Below are 21,717 nucleotides of genomic sequence, written 5' to 3' on the forward strand. Positions count from 1 at the left end.
ACCTACCGAATTTATATCCTACTGCCTCTCCCCTCAAAAAGACTTGGGACATGTAACAGCATATAAAATACACCAATGACAACTGGTACAATGGTAATCTTCTCCCAGAGGCATTTTAACCCTATTTGTAGGACTTGGTATTTCGTGCTCTTCTCCTGTTCTTTCTTTTCTATTCTACTGTCTCCTGGGATTGCAATGTCAATTACCCAAACCTATTTCTCCTTTTTTCTACAACTGTGTTATCAGGGGTATTATATTCCAGGTTTGTTCTTTTTTTGTTCAATATAACATATTAGCCATCCTAGCAAACGGTAAGCAGAGCTGGGAGTAACTCAGTATTTGATATCAACACTGGTATCCTTCACAGAGCTCAGTGAAAATTTTGAACAGGTAAGAAGTTTCTTATCTCTTGGTTAAAATGCATCAGTTTGCAAAAATTCTGGTTTATGCATATGTTAGTGAAGACATACTGCTGGAGCTCCTAGAAACTAGAAAACTAATTGCTACAGATCTACAGTGTAAAAAGATGTACTTACTGAATCTTTGTTGCTATTAATACATCAATGGCTAAGGCACATTTTTAAACAGCAATGGGTTAATGCAAGGAGAGTCATATCAAAATTAATATCTAAGCATATAACAACGAGAATGCTCAACACTTATTTTTCTTAACTCAAAGACATGACAACTTCACAACTGCAATGTCTTATGTTTGATGAAGTTGTAGAGAATATTCAAGTAACACCCAAGTGTCCAAGAGAGCAAACAGTTCTTTTTATTAACATCTCAGGATGCCTCCACAAAGAAGGCCACACACAAAATCAGGACTACCAGACAACAGGTTGCCAGTAGAACACTCAGGTAATAAATACTTATTACTTACTTACTGTTACTGATTTATTTATTACTTCACATTTCTATCCCACCCTTCACAGATGGGCTCAGGGCGGGTCACATCAAAAATAAAATAAATTACATAATTTCTAAAACAACTAACTCAAACATAAAACCAAACAAACCAACTGACTAATTAAAATTCAGATGGTGACCATTTCAATTCATAGTCCTTAGCTGAACAATAACAAGGAGATGTGGCCTAATATGCAAATATGTTCCTGCTGGTCTTTTTCTACAAAAAAGCCCTGTGTGAAACAATGGTGATGTTAGGGAGTGTGGCCTAATATGCTAATGAGTTCCTGCTGATTTTTTTTCTACAAAATAAGCCCTGACAATAAATGATAGTAATCATAAGCAGTCACTACTCCAAAGTGGGCCAACATGTGACAGGGAGGCAATATTGGTGTTCAGTGATGTCCACCACCTCAACTAAAGGCCTGGTGGAACAGCTGTTTTATAGGCTCCACGGAATTGCATCAGGCTCTGCAGGGCCTAGATCTTTAGTGGGAGCTTGTTCCACCAGGCAGGGGCCAGGACAGAAAAAAGCCCTGGCCCTAGTGAGGCTGTGGACATCTTTTGGGCCAGGGACAACCAGAAGATGTTACTCAGCAGAGTTCTCTGGGAGGGTATATGGGGAGAGGTGGTCCATTAGGTAGACTTTGTACCTGTGATAGACTGCTCCTATTAAATGAATATTACATCACAACTACAAAGCCATGGACAACAATAAGGCTTATAAGAATCAGAACTGCTTCAAATTAAACAAATAGGAAAAAGATTTCTTAACAATTTGACACAATGGTCAGAGCTGCTGGCACTGTCATGGACAGCACTACAAGAATACTACCTAGTTTAAACAACTCTAGTGTGACCATCACACTACAAGACTTGTACTGAAGGAGACATCATAAAATGAAGGTCTGCAGCTATTTTGCCTGTCATTTGCTTACAACTTAACAACTTCAGGAACAACTTCCACAAAAATGAGGAAGATTATGGTCTAGGAATACTAGAAATGAATTATAAATGGACTTTCCAATAGTTTGAAGTTAATAGGTTCTGAATGGTGTCCCTTCGCTTAAGATGGCACTGTTAATAAAGTAACTTGGTTTTGATTTTCCTTTATCAGTTTGGTGACAGGGATTCAGGGGTTAGCCTTACAGTGGCTTTCCTCTTTCCTTGAAGGTCGGGGACAAAGGGTGGCGATTGGGGGAGAGCTGTCTCGGAGGCACCCACTTAATTGCGGGGTGTCACAGCTGGGGCCGGGTCAGGCAAAGTCCAGGGGCAGTCCAAGGTCTGTAGCCAGTAAGCAGGAGGGTCCGAGGCGCCAAATACGAATCACTGTACAAGTATCGCAGGTCCGAGGTCCAGAAGCCGAGGTCAGGGGGTCCAGAAGTCACAAGCCAAAGTCAGGGAGTCCAGAAACCAAAGTCAAGCCGGAGTGGATGCTAGAATGTCATGGAGATGACTAGTTGCTTCCACAAAGCCTCCTCCCAAAGCCTACAGCTATATAGCCCTCTGCTGGCTGTTGCCCATTTGGGCTAATTGCTGGCTCAGAGAGGCAGCCAGGATCCTGTTGCAACTCAAGCATCCTTGCTCTTAGAAGGGCCAGAATCCTCTCAAAACTCAGGGAGCGTCTTGCTTGTGAGCGTGCCGCCCTCCTCCGATCCCTGAGGTCCTGACGGAGGCGGTCACGCACATCCGCCACCCGAGAGGGCGAGGCAGGGGCACTGGTGCAGGTGGCAGGGGCACAGTTTCTTCTGCAGGCTCAACTTCCTCTGCAGGGTCCCCAGCACCCATGACACGGGGTGCCTCAGGGGGCGGTTCTCTCTCCAATGCTATTTAACATCTTTATGCGCCCCCTTGCCCAGATCGCCCAGGGACATGGGCTGGGTTGTCACCAGTATGCTGATGACACCCAGCTCTACCTATTGATGGGAGGCCAGGCCGCTGATGCCCCTATAGATCTGGACCGGGCATTGCAAGCCGTTGCTGATTGGATCAAGCTGAGCGGGCTGAAATTGAATCCAGCGAAGACAGAGGTCCTTTGACTAGGCCACAGCGCCCCGGAAAGAGGGATTCCCCTTCAAGCTTTTGACGGGACGCCATTGGTACCAGTGCGTGAAGTCAGGAGCTTGGGAGTGCTACTGGAGTCCTCCTTGACAATGGAAGCCCAGATAGTGGCCACTGCCAAATCCGCCTTTTTTCATCTTAGACAGGCAAGGCAGTTGGCCCCCTTCTTGGAGCGAGGTGACCTGGCAACAGTGATCCATGCAACGGTCACCTCGAGATTAGACTACTGTAATGCCCTCTACATGGGGCTGCCCTTGTACCGAACACGTAAACTACAGCTAGTGCAGAATGCAGCAGCCAGGCTGCTAGTGGGACTACCCCGGTGGGAACACGTGTGGCCTAGGCTGCGGGAACTGCACTGGCTGCCAACTGTATACCGGGTTCGTTACAAGGTGCTGGTTATCACCTATAAAGCCCTATATGGGCAAGGACCTGCCTACCTCAGGGACCGCCTCTCTCCATATGTTCCCCAGAGAGCACTGCGTTCCAGTTCACAAAATCTTTTGGAAATCCCTGGGCCTAAGGAGGCCAAACTTAAAACAACTAGGGAGCTGGCCTTCTCTATAAAAGCGCCCCAATGGTGGAATCAGCTGCCGGAAGAGGTGCGGGCCCTGCGGGACCTCAACCAGTTCCGCAGGGCCTGCAAAACTGCCCTCTTCCAAGAAGCCTTCAAGACGTGACCAGACTGAATATTACGCTGCCTGGATAAATAGAGACTGTAGCACCAACGTATTGTTTTAGCTTTTTAACATTAATTTATATTTATATTTGTATTTGTATTTATACTGCGAATTGATTTTACCTGTATTGGTATATCATGATACCACATCATGTTTTTGTAAGCCGCCCTGTGCCTGCCCCGGCGGGGAGGGCGGGATATAAATAAAAACTTATTATTATTATTTCCCATAATCTTTACCATACTTATGCAAACTAGTTTCAGAAGATAGCCGTGTTGGTATGGAATAGAACAGCAAGATTTTAATCCTGTAGCACCTTAGAGACGAGCAAGATTTTAAGGGTACAAGCTTTCAAGAATCAAAGTTCCTTTTGTCTGATGAAGGGAGTTTTGGCTTTTTAAAGCTTGGTGGTGGTGGAAAGTGCTGTCAACTCACAGCTGTCTTATGGTGATCCTCTAGAGTTTTTAAGGCAAGTGATGTTCAGAAGTTGTTTGTCATTACTTGCTTCTGCATAGCAAACCTGGTCTTCCTTGGCTGTCTCCCACCAAAGTCCTAATCACCCCCAAAATCTTGCTGGTCTCCAAGGTGCTACTGGACTTGAATCTAGCTGTTATGCAGACTAGTTAGCTATACCTTTAAAGCTATACCTTTAAAGATAAGCAAAGGAACTTCAGGCAATGTTCTTAAATCACTGCATTGGATTCATGCTACTTGGGGACCCCACTCAAAGCAACCTTGAAAATGTAAACCAGAAGCACAACAAGGGAGGTGTCTTCTTGGAGACACTTCTTGGAGATACTGATCAGTGCAAGCTATCCAGCTATGAACCTGGTAGACTTACTATTCCTAAGACACATTCATATGATGACCACCAGTTACCATAAATAAACTAAATGTAATTGTAGAGCAACAACAGAATAACAGACTGAGTAACAATTAAACACACCAAAGAATATCCTGCAATACACAATTCTTCATAAGAAAGACTTCAGGAAGAAAAAGCAAGAAGGGATTTCCATCCAACAAATCCTTATCAACACTCAAAGCAATCTTCCTAATGGCAGGCCCAGTGTGTGCTGGAATGTATATGAGGCACCAGCCTTGTAGAAACTAATCAGGTCTGAATATGTATGGAACACAACTGGGAACTCTGATGGAAGGAAGATGGGATGCATCTATAATAAATAAAACTGCCTGAAATATATGAGATGTCAGCACTAGGGAGCTGAAATATCCAGAATAACAAACCATGAAGTTTCATAAAGCTCAGCTATACTGCCATACTGATCCTAGAGAATTAGGGAAAAAAAGATTATAAAGAACCATAACTGTCCAAACAAATTGTCTGCAAACCCCAAGTGTTTTATGTGCATCTTGCACATACTTGTTGGAGGAAGATTCTTAGAGGAGGAACCTTAGGAGGTCCAACAGTTTGCGTATCTGAACAATCCAGTAATGGACAATGCTCATGCTACTGTAACCATCATCTTTAGTACATGATAAACTATATAAATAAGTTCCAAATATCAATATTACTCTATCAGTATGTAACTTGGACACCAGCTTTCCAAACATATAACTGCACCAATTACTGTCAAGATGCAATATGCCTACATTAATATGATCTTCCACATATAGCAAGATAAGAATGGCTCTATCAGTATAATCTGCTTTGTTTTATGTGACTTTACCATATTTCATACCCCAAATAACCACTTCAGCTTTGCAACATTCTGCTCAACAACCTTTTATAAGTTTTATGGGTTCATACCTATAATTCTTTAAAGGCCTGTTGCAGTTTTGAAAAAAGGTAAATTATGAAGTTAAGAGGGAATGAGCATAGAAATAATGCATATGAAATCTGACCATTCAACACCATTCATTCTCTGACTTAAAATGTCAGTAATAAAACCTTTTCAGTGATGCTCTGGCTATGCCCACAAGTGACCGTGGTGGACTTGGAGCTACATCTAAACCTCCAGGAGCCCTTTCATGCAAATGAATAGATATGAGCAGGTCCAGTGAGTGCACCATCTGTCCTCCCACTGAGCGTGATTACTGTGCAGGTGGGTGCCTTTTGAAGGAAGTGAGCAGGGGGAACATTAACCTAGCCAGAGGGAAGTGTGGAGGCATTTAAAGGAGAAGAGGTGGGGGAGAGGGGGGCAACTGAACGGGCTGGAGTGGATGACATCATCTAGGAAGGGTGGGTAAGGTCACTTGTCAAAACGGTCCTAGCTCTACCCCACTGAGGCGGCCTCAGCAGGCACAGGTGTGTCTCCCTTACCGTCCACCAGTTCCTCCAGGCTGGTCAGCTTCCGACTGCCGTCGATGGTGTAGATGGAGCGGACTCCCTGGGGCAGGTTGACGTTGTCCGAGAGGGACCTGGTGAGCTCGATGAGGAGGGCGTCGAAGGAGCGGAAGCGATCGCTGGAGATGGGATAGACCAAGCCCTTGAAGTACTTGTCCCCATTGCGGTAGAAGCGCGCCTTCTTCGCCTTCTTCTCGGAGCTGAGGGCCTGCAGGGTGCGCGTGCGGTAGAAGCTGCAGTGGGCGCTGTGCGCGGGGCTGGGGATGAGCCCGTTGCCTTTGGGCCCCGAGCTGCTGCTGCAAGTGGAGCTGCCCCCTCCCCGGCGGGAGCTGGAGCGCTGCTGCCTTTTGTCCCTCTCCTCGAAATGCTCCAACTCGATACTCCGCCGCGGGCTGGCCATTGAGAAGCTGGTGCGCCAAGCCGAGTCCGAGCCAGCCCTTTCCAATCCACCTCGCCCCCCACCCGCCCCGGAGCCAAGAGCTAGCCTAGCATCCCGCCAAAAGCAGGGCGGCAGACTGCGGTCCCTCAGCAGCTCCGAGCCCCTTCCTCCACAGAGCAGCAGTGCCGAGCCTGTGCCCAGGGCTGCGTGTCCGTCAGGGGAGAGCCGCCGCTTACCCTCTTCCAGTCACCAACGCGCAAACCGCCGGAGCCTCAGCTCAGCATCTCCCAGCTAGAGGCAAGGCACGCCCGCACACAAGCCAAGGTCGCCGACGCCAGTCGGTAGCCGCTGAGGGACCCGCCAAGCCTCCAGGCTGCGGCCATGCAGCCTTAGGCGCGCGCTGCGTGCACAGAGGAGGAGGATACTGGCAGCCTTCCCCTCGCGCCTTCCATTCTCTGCTCAAAGCAGAGGCAGACCGAGAAGGCGAGTCGGCTCAGCTCCGCGCGCACCCACCCAGCTTCTGCTCGAGCCTTCCGAGGCGAGCCACAATCCCCATTGACTCGCACGCCCACCGAGGAGGACACGCCTGGTGTGCTTTCTGCATTCACCGCCAGTTCTCTCCCAGCCGCCTCATATTCTAGGCGAAACCAAAGCTCTCCAAGGCAGCCGCGCAGGCGCAGACACGCTCCAACCAGCGGCAGCAGCCGTGCAGTCCTTTCCAATGTTAATAGACTGTTAACAGCGCCGCGCAGTAAGACTCCCAAGAAGACTAAATCGCCTGCCGCGTTAAAAAAAAAAGGGGGGGGAGGGGGGATCCAGCTTCCTCCCTCGCCCCTTTCCCTGAGCCGGCAATCTAATCTGAAGCCAGGCGCAGAAAATCCAACAGGAGCAGCGAATTGCTGCAGCAGCTGCAAGCCGACCGATCTGCACTAATAGTTCTGCGGTGTGTGACTTGGGTCAACCACGGGCTGTTGCTGGGTCCTAAAGCGACTCGGGTCATCGTAGATGAGCTGAAAAAGGGAGATGCCGGCTGCGGTTCCCAAAGCTGCACGGGAAGCATTTCCGCGGATACCCCACTTCTGAACACGATTGACATAATGTTAATAAGCGCACTACTACAACTGCACTATTACAACATTTGCAGGTTTGGTTTAAGATCTCTTCTTTTCCATTTTTCTTGTGTACCTCAGCTTTAAGTTCACCCCATAACAGGCTGGTGGAAGGTCTTTCACTGCACCAAGCAGATGTTGGTGCTGCTGTAGTTAGTGGACTGGACTGACACTCAGCTGACCTGAGTTCAAATGACATGAACCCTTCGGTGACCTTTGGCCTGCCTAACTCAACTCTTAGGGTTTGAGTCTGAAATGCAGGAAGGAAGAACTGTGTGCTGCCCTGCCCTGCCCTGCGCTTCTTTGAGGATGGGCAGGTTCTAAATGTGATAGATGAGTCTGAAAGTCATTGATGGGTGGAAACCCGTCACCTCTTCCCACTAATACTTCTGGACCATCTTTGCAGTAATGGACAAGCCTGAGAGGTGACAACTGACACCACCTCTTATGCTACCACAAATTGCAATGCCCCAAGAAGCTGTTTGAGTGGTGAACTCACAACCAGACCTCCTAATGATCAACCCTCAGACTACCCAGTTTAGTGTAGTGGTTAAGTGTGCGGACTCTTATCTGGGAGAATCTGGTTTGATTCCCCACTCCTCCTTTATGATGTTAGCCGCCTTGAGTCTGTACAGAATGGGCGGGATATAAATATAACGTAAGTAAAAATAAAATAAATAAAATGTGCTGATTTGACCTTGAGTCAGGCACAACTTCTAGCAGAGCTTGTTCCTCTCAAGAGCAGTTTCTGTTAGAGCTCTCTCAGCTCCACCTACCTCACAAGGTGTCTGTTGTGGGGATAGGAAGGGAAAGGAGCTTGTAAGCCATATTGAGGCTGCTTCGGGTAGTGAAGGGTGGGGTATAAATCCAGTCTCCTCTTCTTATACCCACTGCACAGCTTTCTTATCATTCCCATCTCACTGCAGCTCTGAGGAATATAAATATTATTTCCATCTGACACTGTATCACAAGGACCACAGTTGCTAACTCTTATAGCACTGCTGCTGCCAGGGCCAGTTTACTGACCAAGAAACCCAAATGGTTCTTTGGGGTACTAGAAACTCCAGGAGATGTTAACGCTCAGCTGGGGCTTTGTCTTGCTCACAGCCAGTGGAGCTGCAAGAAGTAGTTCAGTTCATTTATTGTAATTAGCTGTTGGCTGTTACTAGTCTACAAAAATCCTAAGAAAAAACAAAGTAAACTAGAAGTTAATGAACATACAAAATATCATGTAAAGCAAAAGGGTAAAACAACAAATACAATACAATAACAATAACAATAACAATAGAGATATACACATAAATCTACAAATCACCCCTTCGCATTGCCAGCTTGGCACATATTTTCTTTGCAGCGAGGGAAAGAAGAAGTAAGGACATGGCTTGTGCTTATCATTGCCCTTAGAATGTCCCGCTGCCACTCCCATCTTTTCAGTATGGGAGTATGAGCCAGCTTGGTGTAGTGGTTAAGTGTGCAAACTCATATCTGGGAGAAGTGGGTTTGATTCCCCACTCCTCCACTTGCACCTGCTGGAATGGCCTTGGGTTAGCCATAGCTATCACAAGAGTTGTCCTTGAAAGGGCAGCTGCTGTGAGAACCCTTTCAGCCCCACACACCTCACAGGCTGTCTGTTGTGGGGGGAGAAGAAAGGAGATTGTAAACTGCTCTGAGTCTCTGATTCAGAGAGAAGGGCAGGGTATAAATCTGCAGTTTTCTTCTCCTAACTAGACATTATTGTTGTTGTTCAGTCGCACAGTCGAGTCCAGCTCTTTGCGACCCCATAGACCAAGTCACGCCAGGCCCTCCTGTCTTCCTCTGAAGTCTGCTCAAATCCAGTAACGCTGTCCAGCCATCTCATCTTTTGCCGTCCCCTTCTTCCTTTGCCTTCTGTCTTTCCTAGCATCAAGATCTTCTACAGTGAGTGCTGTCTTCTCATTTGGTGGCCAAAGTATCTGAGCTTCAGCTTCAGCATCTGACTTTCCAGGGAACAGTCAGGGTTGATTTCCCTTACAACTGATTGATTTGATCTTCTTGCAGTCAAAGGGACTCTCAAGATTCTTCTCCAGCACCAAAGTGTATGAAGTCATTGCTATAGCTTACAGATGTACTGTAGTTGATAGTATCCTAGTCGCAACCCATGAATAAATGCACAGATTGGGACCACTGAACTGGAGAAGGAGGAATTCTTGTCTTCCCCCGGAACTGTTTTTTGCAGCTTAAACAGCCTGGGGCCATGGCTGGGAACATCATTTTCTCAATGGCAAGTAAGGTTGCCTGTCACTCCTGGGAATCAGTGGGGGTTTGGGAAGACTTACGGGGAGAAAGGCCCAGGCACATTGCTAGTGATACACAGGAAGTGACATTGTCATACCAGTAACTTCCAGGCAACACTCTGGTATTTGAGCAAAACCTCTGGTAAAACTGGCATCACCCAGGAGTTGCTAGCATGATGATTGCTTCCTGTGAGACACTGGCAAACATGGCCTAGGCGTTCCTCTTTCTACTGGTAGGTCCCTCCACCAGCCAGCTGGTGGGCAAGGCCTGGCAGCAGGGCACCCCTGTCTCAGTGGAGGGGGGTCTGGCAACCCTAGTGGGGAGCCAGCATGTGCTAGCAGTCATTGAATGTGCTGGTTCCCAAAGGAGCAAATTGCTCCTCCCACTATGGTCCCTGGGCTGTTTCAGCTGCTGAAAACAGCTCAGGGAAACAGGCAGGAATTCCTCCTTCTTCTGCACAGCAGTCCTTGTCCAAACTAGGCCCTGATACATATTTACTCATGAACTGCCACCAAGAACTAGCAGCTACAACACAGCTGCAAGTCTGTGTAAACATGTATAGTTTGTAACCCCCTAATTACACTTTTTGTTAGTAATGTGTAGTTATGCTGCTTGCCTTGCTTCCATATGGTAGCCATGAGAAAGTTGAAAGTGGAGGGGAGGGGGAGAGAGGTCCATGCCTGTCATTCCAGATTCATACCACTTGAGACTGCACAAGAAGATTTTGTTTTTATACCCTGCTTTTCTCTAAGGAGTCTTAAAGCAGCTTACAATCACCTTCCCTTCCCCTTCCCACAACAGGCACCTTGTGAGGTGGGGGGGGGAGCTGAGAGAGTTCTGAGAGAACTTCAACTGGCCCAAGGTCACCCAGCAGGCTTCATGTAGAGGAGGAGGAGGAAATCAAACCCAGTTCTTCAGATTAGAGTCCACCACTCTTAACCATTGCACCATGCTGGCTGTAATATACTGAGCATTTACATAGGTACTTGAAAGAATTCATTAACCAGGCTCCTGAGTGAATATACTTAGGATGACTCTTCATTAAGAATATGAATGAGGTCATGCCCCATACAATGGATGACCTTCCTTAGCATAATAGTGATCAGAACTGAACATTTGTGTTTCTAACTCAGGGTGGATAAACAAAAATGGCATTAATGATCTACTGGTTTTTTTTAAAGATGCTTGGAAGCCAAAGCCTTCCCAGAGATTTTGAAGATTGGATTAGGTAACTAAAAGCTAAGTGAATTGTCTTTTACAAAGGCACCTGTGTAGCTGGTTTGTAAGCATGAGGGCCTGATACTACAAATACTGGAGCAGCTTCTTAAACCTGAAACAGACACAGGTTATTGTGAAACTGACCTGGACATATAAACCTAAGTGAAGGATGTCTCATATTCCCCTTGAGTGAAATTACAGCTGATGAAACCTTGGGGGAGATTGGGCAGGTTTTCCCTTCAATTTACTCTCTTGATCTTTGTTTAACATGGGTAATAACAATTTGTAAGAGACTGTATTGGTTATGAAAGCGTTAAATGTCAGAAGGTGTGATTTGTGCTCCATTAAACACAAGTAATGGTTAAACTTCAAAAACCATATATAGATCAATCTCTCATTTACCATTACTGGGCAAAGTTATCAAATATGTGCATTCAAGTCCACGCACTTCTGATTAACCTAATCAATTAGATTCATTTTGATACAGCTTCTGTCTAGGCTTGGGGACTGCACAGGTTGGACACGTGCAAGGGACCCTGTTTTCCTGGGCTACTTTTTCTGTACTATCAGCTACAACATCTGTTTGGTCTACCTAGGTAGATTGGGGGTGTGGTATTTCTCTTGATACAAGCTCTACTTCTACATTTCAGCTAAGTACTAAAAACTTTGCTGATCACTTCTAACTCCCACAGGATCATGTGTATGGTTTACAGTGGAATCCTAAGTAAGAGTTACTGAATTCACTTCAACAGACTTAGAAAAGTATAATTCTGCTTAGGACTGCATTGTTCATTCTGCATTTCCCCCATAAATGGCAACAAGAAAGTCTGGGGTACAGAGTCCTTAGTATAATGATGGCATTCAGTTTTATTTTTCCCCCCATCTTTAAGTGTGAAATGCAGTCCTAAGCAGAAGTCCGTTGAAGTGAATTTTTGACATAGTTATGGGCTTGTTGAGAATTAATAAATTTAATATCAAACCAGTCAAGCCATCTGACAGTAATGCTGATTCTGTGAATTAGGCAGATGATGAGAAGGTGGGCAAGAAGGGTGTATGGAGAGGAGGTATTTGTGTAGTTCCTGTATTTTGCAGGGGGTTAGACTAGATGACCATGGAAGTCCCTTCCAACTCTATGATTCTACATGTAATAGTAGATTGTGTGGCAGCAAAGCTAGACTATCCATAGATAAGGTCTTTGTGTACTCATGGGAATCCCTGAAGTGTTCTGTAAAATATCAGTTTTTTAAAATTAACAAGAAGGAAGAGTGGGGAGGAGAGCTCATATGCACCAACTATGCATCAGGAACACTGAATGCTGAAAGCAGTTTAAAGTCCATTGAAGGAGTGTGGATGTGGAGGGCAAATTAGCCTACCTGTGTCCCTGAAAGCTTAAAGAATCTTTAAGAAGGAAGTCTTGGAGATAGAGGAAATTCACATAGTCTCCTTTCTGTCATTCACCTGACTGAGGCCTTCAGTTTGTAAGATAAAGTTGCCAATGGTGGGAGACATGAATTGCCTTAGAACATGAAATGTACCTGTTCTAGATAAGGAACAGGTTTGTAGTTTCTCTGGGGGTACTTCTGAATCTGGCTGTTTTCTTGGATGTTCAAATATTGGAGGCTAAGAGTGTCTTTGACCAGTTTTGTGTAATGTACATATGACATTCTCTTCTAGTAGATAGGGGTCTTGCTATTATCTTTCATGGCCTGATATAGGTTATGAATGGTGCCTGATTATTGTAGCTATAGTATTGCATAAAGTGATGCTTGATGGAAGTCAGAACATTAGAGAAAAGGTTATGACACACCTCTTCCCAGACGCGTAGGGAGGGGGGGGCGGGGATGGCGGACCGCCCCAGGCCCTGGGGCCCCGCGTTGGCAAGGGGGCCCCCCAAACAATGGCCGTGACGTTGCTGAAAAAGAATGGAAGCGCCCGCGGCGCCCGACAGCGAGGGGAAGCGCGCGCGCACGGCGGAAGAAGGGGGTGGGGAGGGGCGCGCGCACGCACGCACGCACCTCGGGGCTCCTCGTTGGGAGCCGGGGTTATGCTCTGGGCGGGGATGACACCCGACGATACGCAGATGAAGGAGCGAGCAAAGGTGGGCAGGTCCTGCGGAGCGGCTGCGAGGTTGGAGCAAGCAAAGGCGGAGCTGCAGAGCGCTGGATGCTCGCAGAGCGTCTCACTCCAAAGGGCTAGAATTGTTAAGGTTGCCATTGCCAGTTCTGGGTCAGACGGTTTTTGGGGACTGGGGCCGGAGCCTGGAGAGGGAGCTTCGCAGGGGATAGTGGCATAGAGGGCACCTGCCAAAGCAGCCAGTTTTCCCCAGAGGAGTGGGTCTGGAAAAGAGTTGTTATTCCAGATCTCCAGGCTCTGCTTGGAGGTTGACAATCCTAGTATGTTGGGAGTGGGGAACAGCACACTTGCTTTGCAAGACTGAGGATCCCGAGTTTAGTTTGTGGCAACTCGGGGCTGAGAAACATCCTTTAGAAAGTTGTTGCAAATCTGAGTACAGTGTACCAAGTGAAATGGACTAATAGTACAACGTGACATGTAAAACAGTTAAAGTGGTGTCAAGGGAGGTATGCTGGCTTGGTAGCTAAAATCGTGCTGAAACTGGTTTTTGTTTATGTAGTTTATTTGTTCTTCCTTTTTTAATCCCACTGTTCTCTGAAAAGCTCAGGGTGGCATACATCGTTTTATTTTTACAACAACCCTGTGAGGTAGATTAGGCTGAGAATGACCCGCTCATTTCTATACAGTAAGCTTCATGACAGAGTGAGGATTTGAATTCTGACTCTCCCAGACAGTCTTGGTTGCTAAAGAGGTGTGATGTACTGGACTAGCGGTCTCATTCTGTAATGAAGCTGTGGTTTACTTTGTTAAATGATTTTGGTTTGTATCATTTTTTCGAACAGGCAGTGAAAAATATTAAAGATTTTAAAAACTATTCTTTGTTGTTGTATAACTTTATAGTACCATTAACATACATAATTTTTATTAAGCAAAATATTCAAAAGAGAAGGGCTGTGCCCCAAGGAGCGTGCTATCTAAATTCTGACAGTGAGAGAAATAAAACACAAAGATGAAGAGACAGGCAAAATAAGCAGGCGATGACCATGCATGGATGAAGTGACAGATACAGAGTATCCATTTAATTAGAAGTAAGTCCTATTTTATTAAATGGGGTTTACTTCCAGGAAAGAATTCTTATATGACTGCAGCCTTAGTCATCATTTACATAAGAGATAAGGATGAACAGAAAGTAGAAAACTTTATTTTTAAAACAAAAGTCTTTATCTCTGAAAGTATTGATGTTCTGGCAACATTGATATCTATTAAAATATGCTCAATCCATTAAACTGGGTGTAGTTAATTAATTTTGCTTTCTAAATCAGCATGTCTGAATATTATGAATGATTTTATTGAAAATGGTGGCATATCACATTTGACCATTTAGAGGCCTACAATTTTTTGAAGGTGTATTACAGAGACTCCATGTGTCAGGAAACTAGCTTATTTAGAGGGGAGGCAATTTCATACACGTAAGTATATGTAAATATCAAGTGACTGAAAATTGTTCTTTTATCTGACGTAACTACAGAAGCAAGATAGTGAACTTAGGACCTTTTGGTATGCAGGGCTTGTGTCCTACTGTTGAATAACAGGCCTTTCTGTAGTCAGCAGAGATTATTGGTTTAGGATCCGTTCTCTTGAAAGGCAAGGAGCAGGCCAGTACAGGTACAGATGATGCTACCTGTGATTAGATCTTAGACTATTAGCCATAGTGTGTGTGTATTGGCCACTGTGTGATACAGAGTGTTGGATTGGATGGGCCATTGGCCTGATCCAACATGGCTTCTCTTATGTTCTTATGACTCTCCCAGCTGAGCTGTTTCAGCTGATAAGGGCTACATAAGAAAAGCCATGTTGGATCAGGCCAATGGCCCATCCAGTCCAACACTCTGTCACACAGTGGCCAAAAAACCAGGTGTCATCAGGAGGTTCACTAATAGGGCCAGGACATTAGAAGCCCTCCCACTGTGGACCCCTCCAGCACCAAGAGTACAGAGCATCACTGCCCCAGACAGAGAGTTCCATCTATACCCTGTGGCTAATAGACACTGATGGACCTCTGCTCCATATGTTTATTCAGTCCCCTCATGAAGCTGTCTATGATTTACAAGAGGCCTAAAAAACACGGACTGGAAATTGACCTGGCCCAGGAAAGTGAACAACAGAACTCTCAAGTGATCAGAAGGTCTGGCTGAATTCAATCAAGTGCTGACTGGCTTATTCTTATTATGGGACATCCAGGGATCCCTGGAAAGATCTGATAGTAGCAACTAGCATAAAGGCAAGGGAAATCCTAGCTTGGGAGAAAATCTAAGTGATTAGACGTTCTGGAGGCGTGCACACACATGGGGGGCCCACATAAATCTTGGGCCCCGGGCCCCCAAAGCCCTAGCTACGCCACTGCCTCTTCCTCTTCCCTTCCTCAGAGGCAAGATTTTCCCTCCCTTTTTCTTTCCTTGTCTGACTGAATCACCTTAGCTATCTGTTTTCTTCTGTTTTCTTCTTCCCTAAAGAAACTATGGCTGTCCCACCCTGATATTTTGCTGCTGGCTCAGCCCAGGAGCCAGAGGGAAAGGTCGAGATCACTCTTCAACTTAAACCACTGAAATGGCAATTGAGACTTTTTAACATTCAAAAATAACAAAATATTTTATTCAACACAGAGAGGAAAAGGTCAGGTGAAATCAGGGGTAAAATTAATGAGGTAACTCAATAAAGAACTCTGAGGTAAATCAATACATGCACAGACTTCATATACATTTTAAGTTATGTTTGCAGGGTTCTTGTATACCTGTGACTGAAGAATGGTACACTCCTTTTATCTGGGATGGTCGTCCACTTCCACTGAGTATCCAGCCTCTGGAGGAACGCACATGGAGCAGTGAGGGAAGTAGGGGACACTCACCTGGCCATCCAGATCAGCAAAATCAACCCTGGCGATCAATGGGGTCACAGTCAGACTGCCCTCAAATCTTTATATTATATAGATACATGCATTAATAAATTAAGTTTATCTTTTGTCTTAGCGTGACACTGTTCGGAGCTGAAATGGCTGCACAAGCAGTATCATTAAAATAAAGTGTTTGCATTGTTCCACTCTGATTGTTGAATGGTCTTTCTCTGACATAAAATCGGCACTCTGTCAATCTTAGTCAAAAGGTTTGTTGCTGTCATTCTGATTTAATTCCACTAAGTCCCCATAATGGGTCCTGATCCATCATATTAGAATCGGTGCTATGTGGCATTAACAATAAATGATTGCATTGCATTTATTTAAAGACCCTTAACATTACTTTCTGTTGCCCTCTATATTGCTGCTTGTATATTTATATTCTGTCACTCTTACTTTAGTACCTTGCATTATATAACTTGCAACTCTCTTATGTGCAAACTAAAATATCCTTTGATAATTCAGAGTAAAAATTGTTCAGATGAAGTGGTAACAGAGTTACCAGCCTTCGCATGGGGCCTGGAGATCTCTTAGAATTACAGCTGGTCTCCAGATGACAGAGAACACTTCCCCTGGAGAAAAGGCTGCTTTGGAAGGCAACTCCATTGCATTATACCCTGCTGAGGTCTCTTCCCTCCCAGATCCCACCGTCCCCCAACTCCAACCCTCATATTTCCTGGTATTTCCCAACCAGGACCTGGCAATCCTAAGTGAGAATTGGGTACAGTATTTGCTTTCCCAAAGAAAATATTTTGAAGAAAATATACCTACTTTAAATGCTCCATTGTCTTTTCCTTTATACTTTAATGAAACTAATACATAAAATGTTGACAAAGTGGACCAAATTTATTTTTGGATGTACATTGGGGCAATTCAGAGGAACTTGGGTTTATTAGGTCAGTTTAAAATATCTCTCTCTCTCCCCCTTCCCCCCGCCATGTGTTTTAATGCCTCTGTTATGGTTAAACCAGTTTGGTATATCTGAAGGGGGAAAAGGCAGGGCATGTAGCTTCTTAATGCAATGACAGGGCATGTAGCTTCTTAATGCAAGATTCTATCATCAGTCCTGTGGCACAGATACTACAGTTGAAACTGTCCACCCCCATTTTCTATGCAGCCAAATATGATATGCCAAACATGATCAATAGAAGAAACCTGCTGACCCACAGGTATAACAGGTTTCTGGGATTTATTCAATAGTTAATCAACCATTGGGTTTTTAAAAAGCACATATATTGTTTTTCCTTAAGAAATATATATTATTAGCAATTACATTTCTTTTTTTAATTAAGGAGGACTGAACAGAAAATAGGTTAAAGGCCCTCCTGCTTATGTGTTATATCGCTAAAGTCTTGTCAAATGGATCACAGCAAGTAAAGATGTGTAAACAATTTGAAGGAAGCACTTTCATCATAAAAGACATACATTTATCTTTTCTCATAGAAGGAGTACTTCCACTTCTGGTTACAAATGGACTCCTTCTGTGAGTAAAAGGGCATTTTTGGTTTGGATATAAATAATATTTCTCATTACACTTCCTCTTATGGCACGTATTATTGCTTATACTTCTGCTTGTTTATACTTGCTAGAATTAGACATGCGGCTAGGATGCTTTCACACTTATATTTAGCTTGTATGTGGGATATATTAAGTTTCAACTTAAATTAACTGTAGTGGAAAAAAACCCAGATGGAATTGTTTTTCATGTCTGATGTTTAAACTCAATTATAAAAGCTAGGAGGGAAAGATCTTACCGGTTATGGTAAGATCAACATTGACAGCTTGATTACTACTTTTGACTTCTGTGATTCATCAAGTGATATTGATATGTGGAATTATTAGCATTTCTTTCATTTTTAGCTGACAAAAAATGTCAGAATAGCAAAAGAAGATATCTAACTATTCTGTAGTTTATGGAAGCATTAGAAAAATATTGAATGATTTAATATCAAAAATATTTAAATATTTGCTTTGAGTAAGGGTCTTTGCTTTGAGCAAGACTGTGTAAGAAATGCTTATTTTACTTTCAGCAGCAGGAATTTTTAACCCAAGAAAATCAGTTCCCAATGGGGGGAAAGCTTTGGATCTAACAAATTAGAAAAATGGTTTTATCCACCATATTTATCTGCTTCTCTAATAACAGAGCAACACTCCCAAGTGTTTAATAGAATCCATCAAAGAAATCCCATGTAACAGGAGTGGCAAAGCCCCTCAAGGACAGTTGCCTTGGTAACCATCATCACCTCTTGTCAGGATTCAATTTCCATCTACTTTCCCTAAGCTACTTGACCACAGCAGTCAAGCAGAAGCCCCAAACAGATGTGGCAGCATTGGGAGGGTTGTTCAATGAAATGACACCCAGCTTCAGAGCTGGAGAGCCAGTGTGGTGTAGTGGCAGGTATGTAGTCATAGTGGGGCACTCAGGGGCATGTGCCCCATCAATCATGGCCCACACCCCACAACTCCCACTGCCCCTGCCCTTACCTGCCAGCCACACTCATTCATCTCAGCTCAGCTGCTACAGAAGAAGGAGAACCAGCCAAGCAAGTATGCACTCTGTGCTATAGCAGCGGGCAAGGCCTGCTGGTACTGTAGCATGGAATACATACTAGCCAAGTATTAACTGCACCAGCCAGCTTGGTGCTGGCTTTCCCTTTCCCAGGCCAAGTGAGCAGGCAGATGAGGCAGGCAGGCCTCGCTGCAGTCATGTGACCTGCCTGCCTCATCCAGTCGCTTACTGCCCTGTTGCCTGGCTGGGGAGAAGGAGAGCCGGCTGGCCAGTGCAATTAATACTCAACAAGTATGCATTCTGTGCTACAGTACTGGCAGGCCTCTCCAACCTGCTACTGTAGCACAGAGCACATACTCGCCATGCCAAGTATCAATCACACCAGCTGGCCAGCTGGCTCTTCTCCTGTAGAGGCTGAGGAGAATGAGTGCAGATGGCAGGTAAGGAAAGACCCATCTCTTTTTCACCTGACAGAATCTCCTTCTCTCCCCCCCCTCCTCTTGCTTCCCAACCTCACAGAATTTCTCAGTGCCCCACCAACCAAAATTTTCTAACTATGCCCCTGTGTAGTGGTTAGAATGTCTGACTAGGATCTGAAAATCCAGGTTCAAATCCTCAATCTGCCATGCAAGCTTGCTAGGCAACCTTCAGCTAATCACAACACACTAGGCTTCCCAACCCTCCCGCCCTGGCGGGGGACCCCAGGATTTACAGCCTCTTCCCCCGCTCTCCAAAAAGACGGCAGTGGGGGGAGGGGGGAAAACGGCGCCAAGGAGCATGGCGAGCCGCCCCATCTCGGAGGAGCAGCTAAGGTGAACCGGCGAAGAGGCGGCAGCAGCACAGCGGCATCGCCCGCTCTGCCTCTGAGGTGAAATCAGAGAAGGGGAGGGTGGAGGCAGGCCAGGAGCGTGGCGAGCCGCGAATCTGGGTCCTTCTAGGACCCGGACTTGTGGCTCACCACGATTCTGGCCTGCCTCCACCCTCCCCTTCTCTGATTTCACCTCAGAGGCGGAGCGGGTGACGCCACTGCGCTGCCGCCTCTTCTCCGCTTCACCATAGCTGCTCCTCCGAGATGGGCTCAGCCTGAGCCCATCTCGGAGGAGCAGTTACGGTGAAGCGGAGAAGAGGCGGCAGCTGCACAGTGGCGTCGCCCGCTCCACTCCGCCTCTGAGGTGAAATCAGAGAAGGGGAGGGTGGAGGGAAGGAAGACATTTAAAAAGGTGTGCCAGTGATGCTTGTCACACCCTTGCTCCTAGCTCCACCCCAGTGTCTCCTGGCTCCACCCCCAAAGTCCCCAGAGATTTCTTGAATTGCACTTGGCAACCCTACAACACACTCTCAGCCTAACCTATTTCACAAAGTTGTTGTGAGGAAAAAATGGAGGATGGGAGAATAATGTATGCCTATTTGGGTACTCATTGTGAAGAATTGTGTGTACAAATGAAGTAAATATATGTAAAAACCATAAGATAGTGGCCTTCTCAACACCCAGAACAGGGCTGACATTATTCAGGTAGTTTGAACTATACAACCAAGACCAGATGATACTACAAACACCTTACTGTGTCAGTTACTGAAAAAATAGCATCCCGTTTGAAGGTGATCTGACCAGTTTTATTGGCAAATAATTTTTTTAAAAACCCTTAACCAATAGCCGAATGTTTGACTGTTTGACATTTCCCCTTTGAGATCATCAGTTACTGAGTTAATTTAAGCAAGGGAGCTGGGTGCTATTCAGCCAATTCAATGGTAGTGGGGAAAAATAAGTTTTCTTCCATGCTGTCATTGCCATCTCATACTGTTTCAAATTAACTCTATAGTCTGCTGTATCTATTTGGCCTAGATTGCTGTGGTGTAGCCATCTCACGTTTGTTAGTTCACCTTGCTCTAGTAAAAAACTTGAAACCAAATTCCTGTTGCAGAGAGATAGTACACCAGTGAGCAACTCTATCTATTGCCTACTGGACCCCACCCATAATTTCAACAGAGCCCCACCCAGCAGGTTCCCTAAACTCATATAACATATTGGAACCTTATAGAATTCATTGGCCTCTGTGGTAGACCAACCTAACTGGTCCACTGGACCTTCAGGAAAGGGTGGGCACATTCCACTGGACCTCCATCAGACAGAATTTCCTCAACCATTACATATAGGAAGAGAAAGGGGATGGGGGGGGGGTTGGTTGTCATGAAGGGCTAGTTAAAGTCAAAATGAATTGGGTGATTACAACTGATTGGCCTTACCTGACAACTAACCTCCTCACCGCCCTCTCTTCCTATATGTAATAGTTGAGAAAATTCTGTTTCACTGTATCTGAGGAGGTGTACTTGGCACATGAAAGCTTATACCTCGAATAAATCTTTGTTGGTCTTAAAGCTTCCACTGGACAAACTAATTTCAAGGATGTAGTTCTGTTTGGAATGGCACTATAAATGTGGATTTTGGAAACAGTGTAATAAGTCTTAAGAGCCAGATAAATTCTTATTTTTTTAAAATATAAAATGATGCAGAGGTAAAAACCTCTTTCTTGATGGTGAGGCTATGATTCAGTGGTAATTTACTTAACATGCAGAAGCTCCCACGTGAACAAACATATGAACAAAGGGGACCCAATAAATGTTGTTTACCTTGACTTCCGGAAAGCTTTTGATAAAGTTCGTCATCAAAGGCTAAGTAAGTTCAAGAGTCATGGGGCAAAAAGGACAAGTCCTCTTGTGGATCAAAAATAGCTAATTAATAGGAAACAGATAGTGAGTATAAATGGGCAATTTTCTCTGTGGAGAGTGGTAAGCAGTGGGGTGCCGCAGGGCTCAATACTAGGTCCCATGCTTTTTAATTTGTTCATTAATGATTTGGAGTTGGGAGGAAGCAGTGATGTTTGCGGATGGCACGACATTGTTCAGGGTGGTGAGAACAAGAGAGAATTGTGAGGCACTCCAAAGGGATTTGTTGAGGCTGGGTTAGTGGGCATCAACATGGCAAATGAGGTTCAACGTGGCTAAGTGCAAGGTAACACACATTGGGACCAAAAATCCTAACTGTAAATACAAGTTGATGGGGTGTGAACGGGAGGAGACTGACCAAGAGAGAGCTCTTGGAGTTGTGGTGGATAACTCACTGAAAATGTCAAGACAGTGTGCGACTGCAATAAAAAAGGTCAACGCTATGCTGGGAATTATTAGGAAGGGAACTGAAAACAAATCAGCCAGTATCATAATGCCCCTGTATAAATCGATGGTGTGACCT

General features: G+C 45.1%; 1 protein-coding gene across 4 annotated transcripts in view; it reads right to left on the reverse strand.

Annotated features, from left to right (window-relative positions):
- Positions 1-6,945, reverse strand: part of DCLK2 (doublecortin like kinase 2) — a 137,146-nt gene extending 130,201 nt beyond the window's left edge. For 2 of the 4 annotated variants that reach the window (XR_009555798.1, XR_009555797.1), the window contains exon 1: positions 5,935-6,369. Coding sequence is in view for 2 of the 4 variants with exons in the window: in XM_060246659.1 (XP_060102642.1) it covers positions 5,935-6,358 (424 nt within the window). In the remaining 2 variants the exon portion in view is untranslated. Of the gene's footprint in view, positions 1-5,934 lie in introns of all 4 variants that reach the window. The other 2 variants (XM_060246659.1, XM_060246658.1) reach the window with 2 other exon arrangements.
- Positions 6,946-21,717: the final 14,772 nt, after the last annotated feature.

This window comes from Heteronotia binoei, chromosome 9 (genome assembly GCF_032191835.1).
Source record: "Heteronotia binoei isolate CCM8104 ecotype False Entrance Well chromosome 9, APGP_CSIRO_Hbin_v1, whole genome shotgun sequence".
Lineage (NCBI taxonomy): Eukaryota > Metazoa > Chordata > Lepidosauria > Squamata > Gekkonidae > Heteronotia > Heteronotia binoei.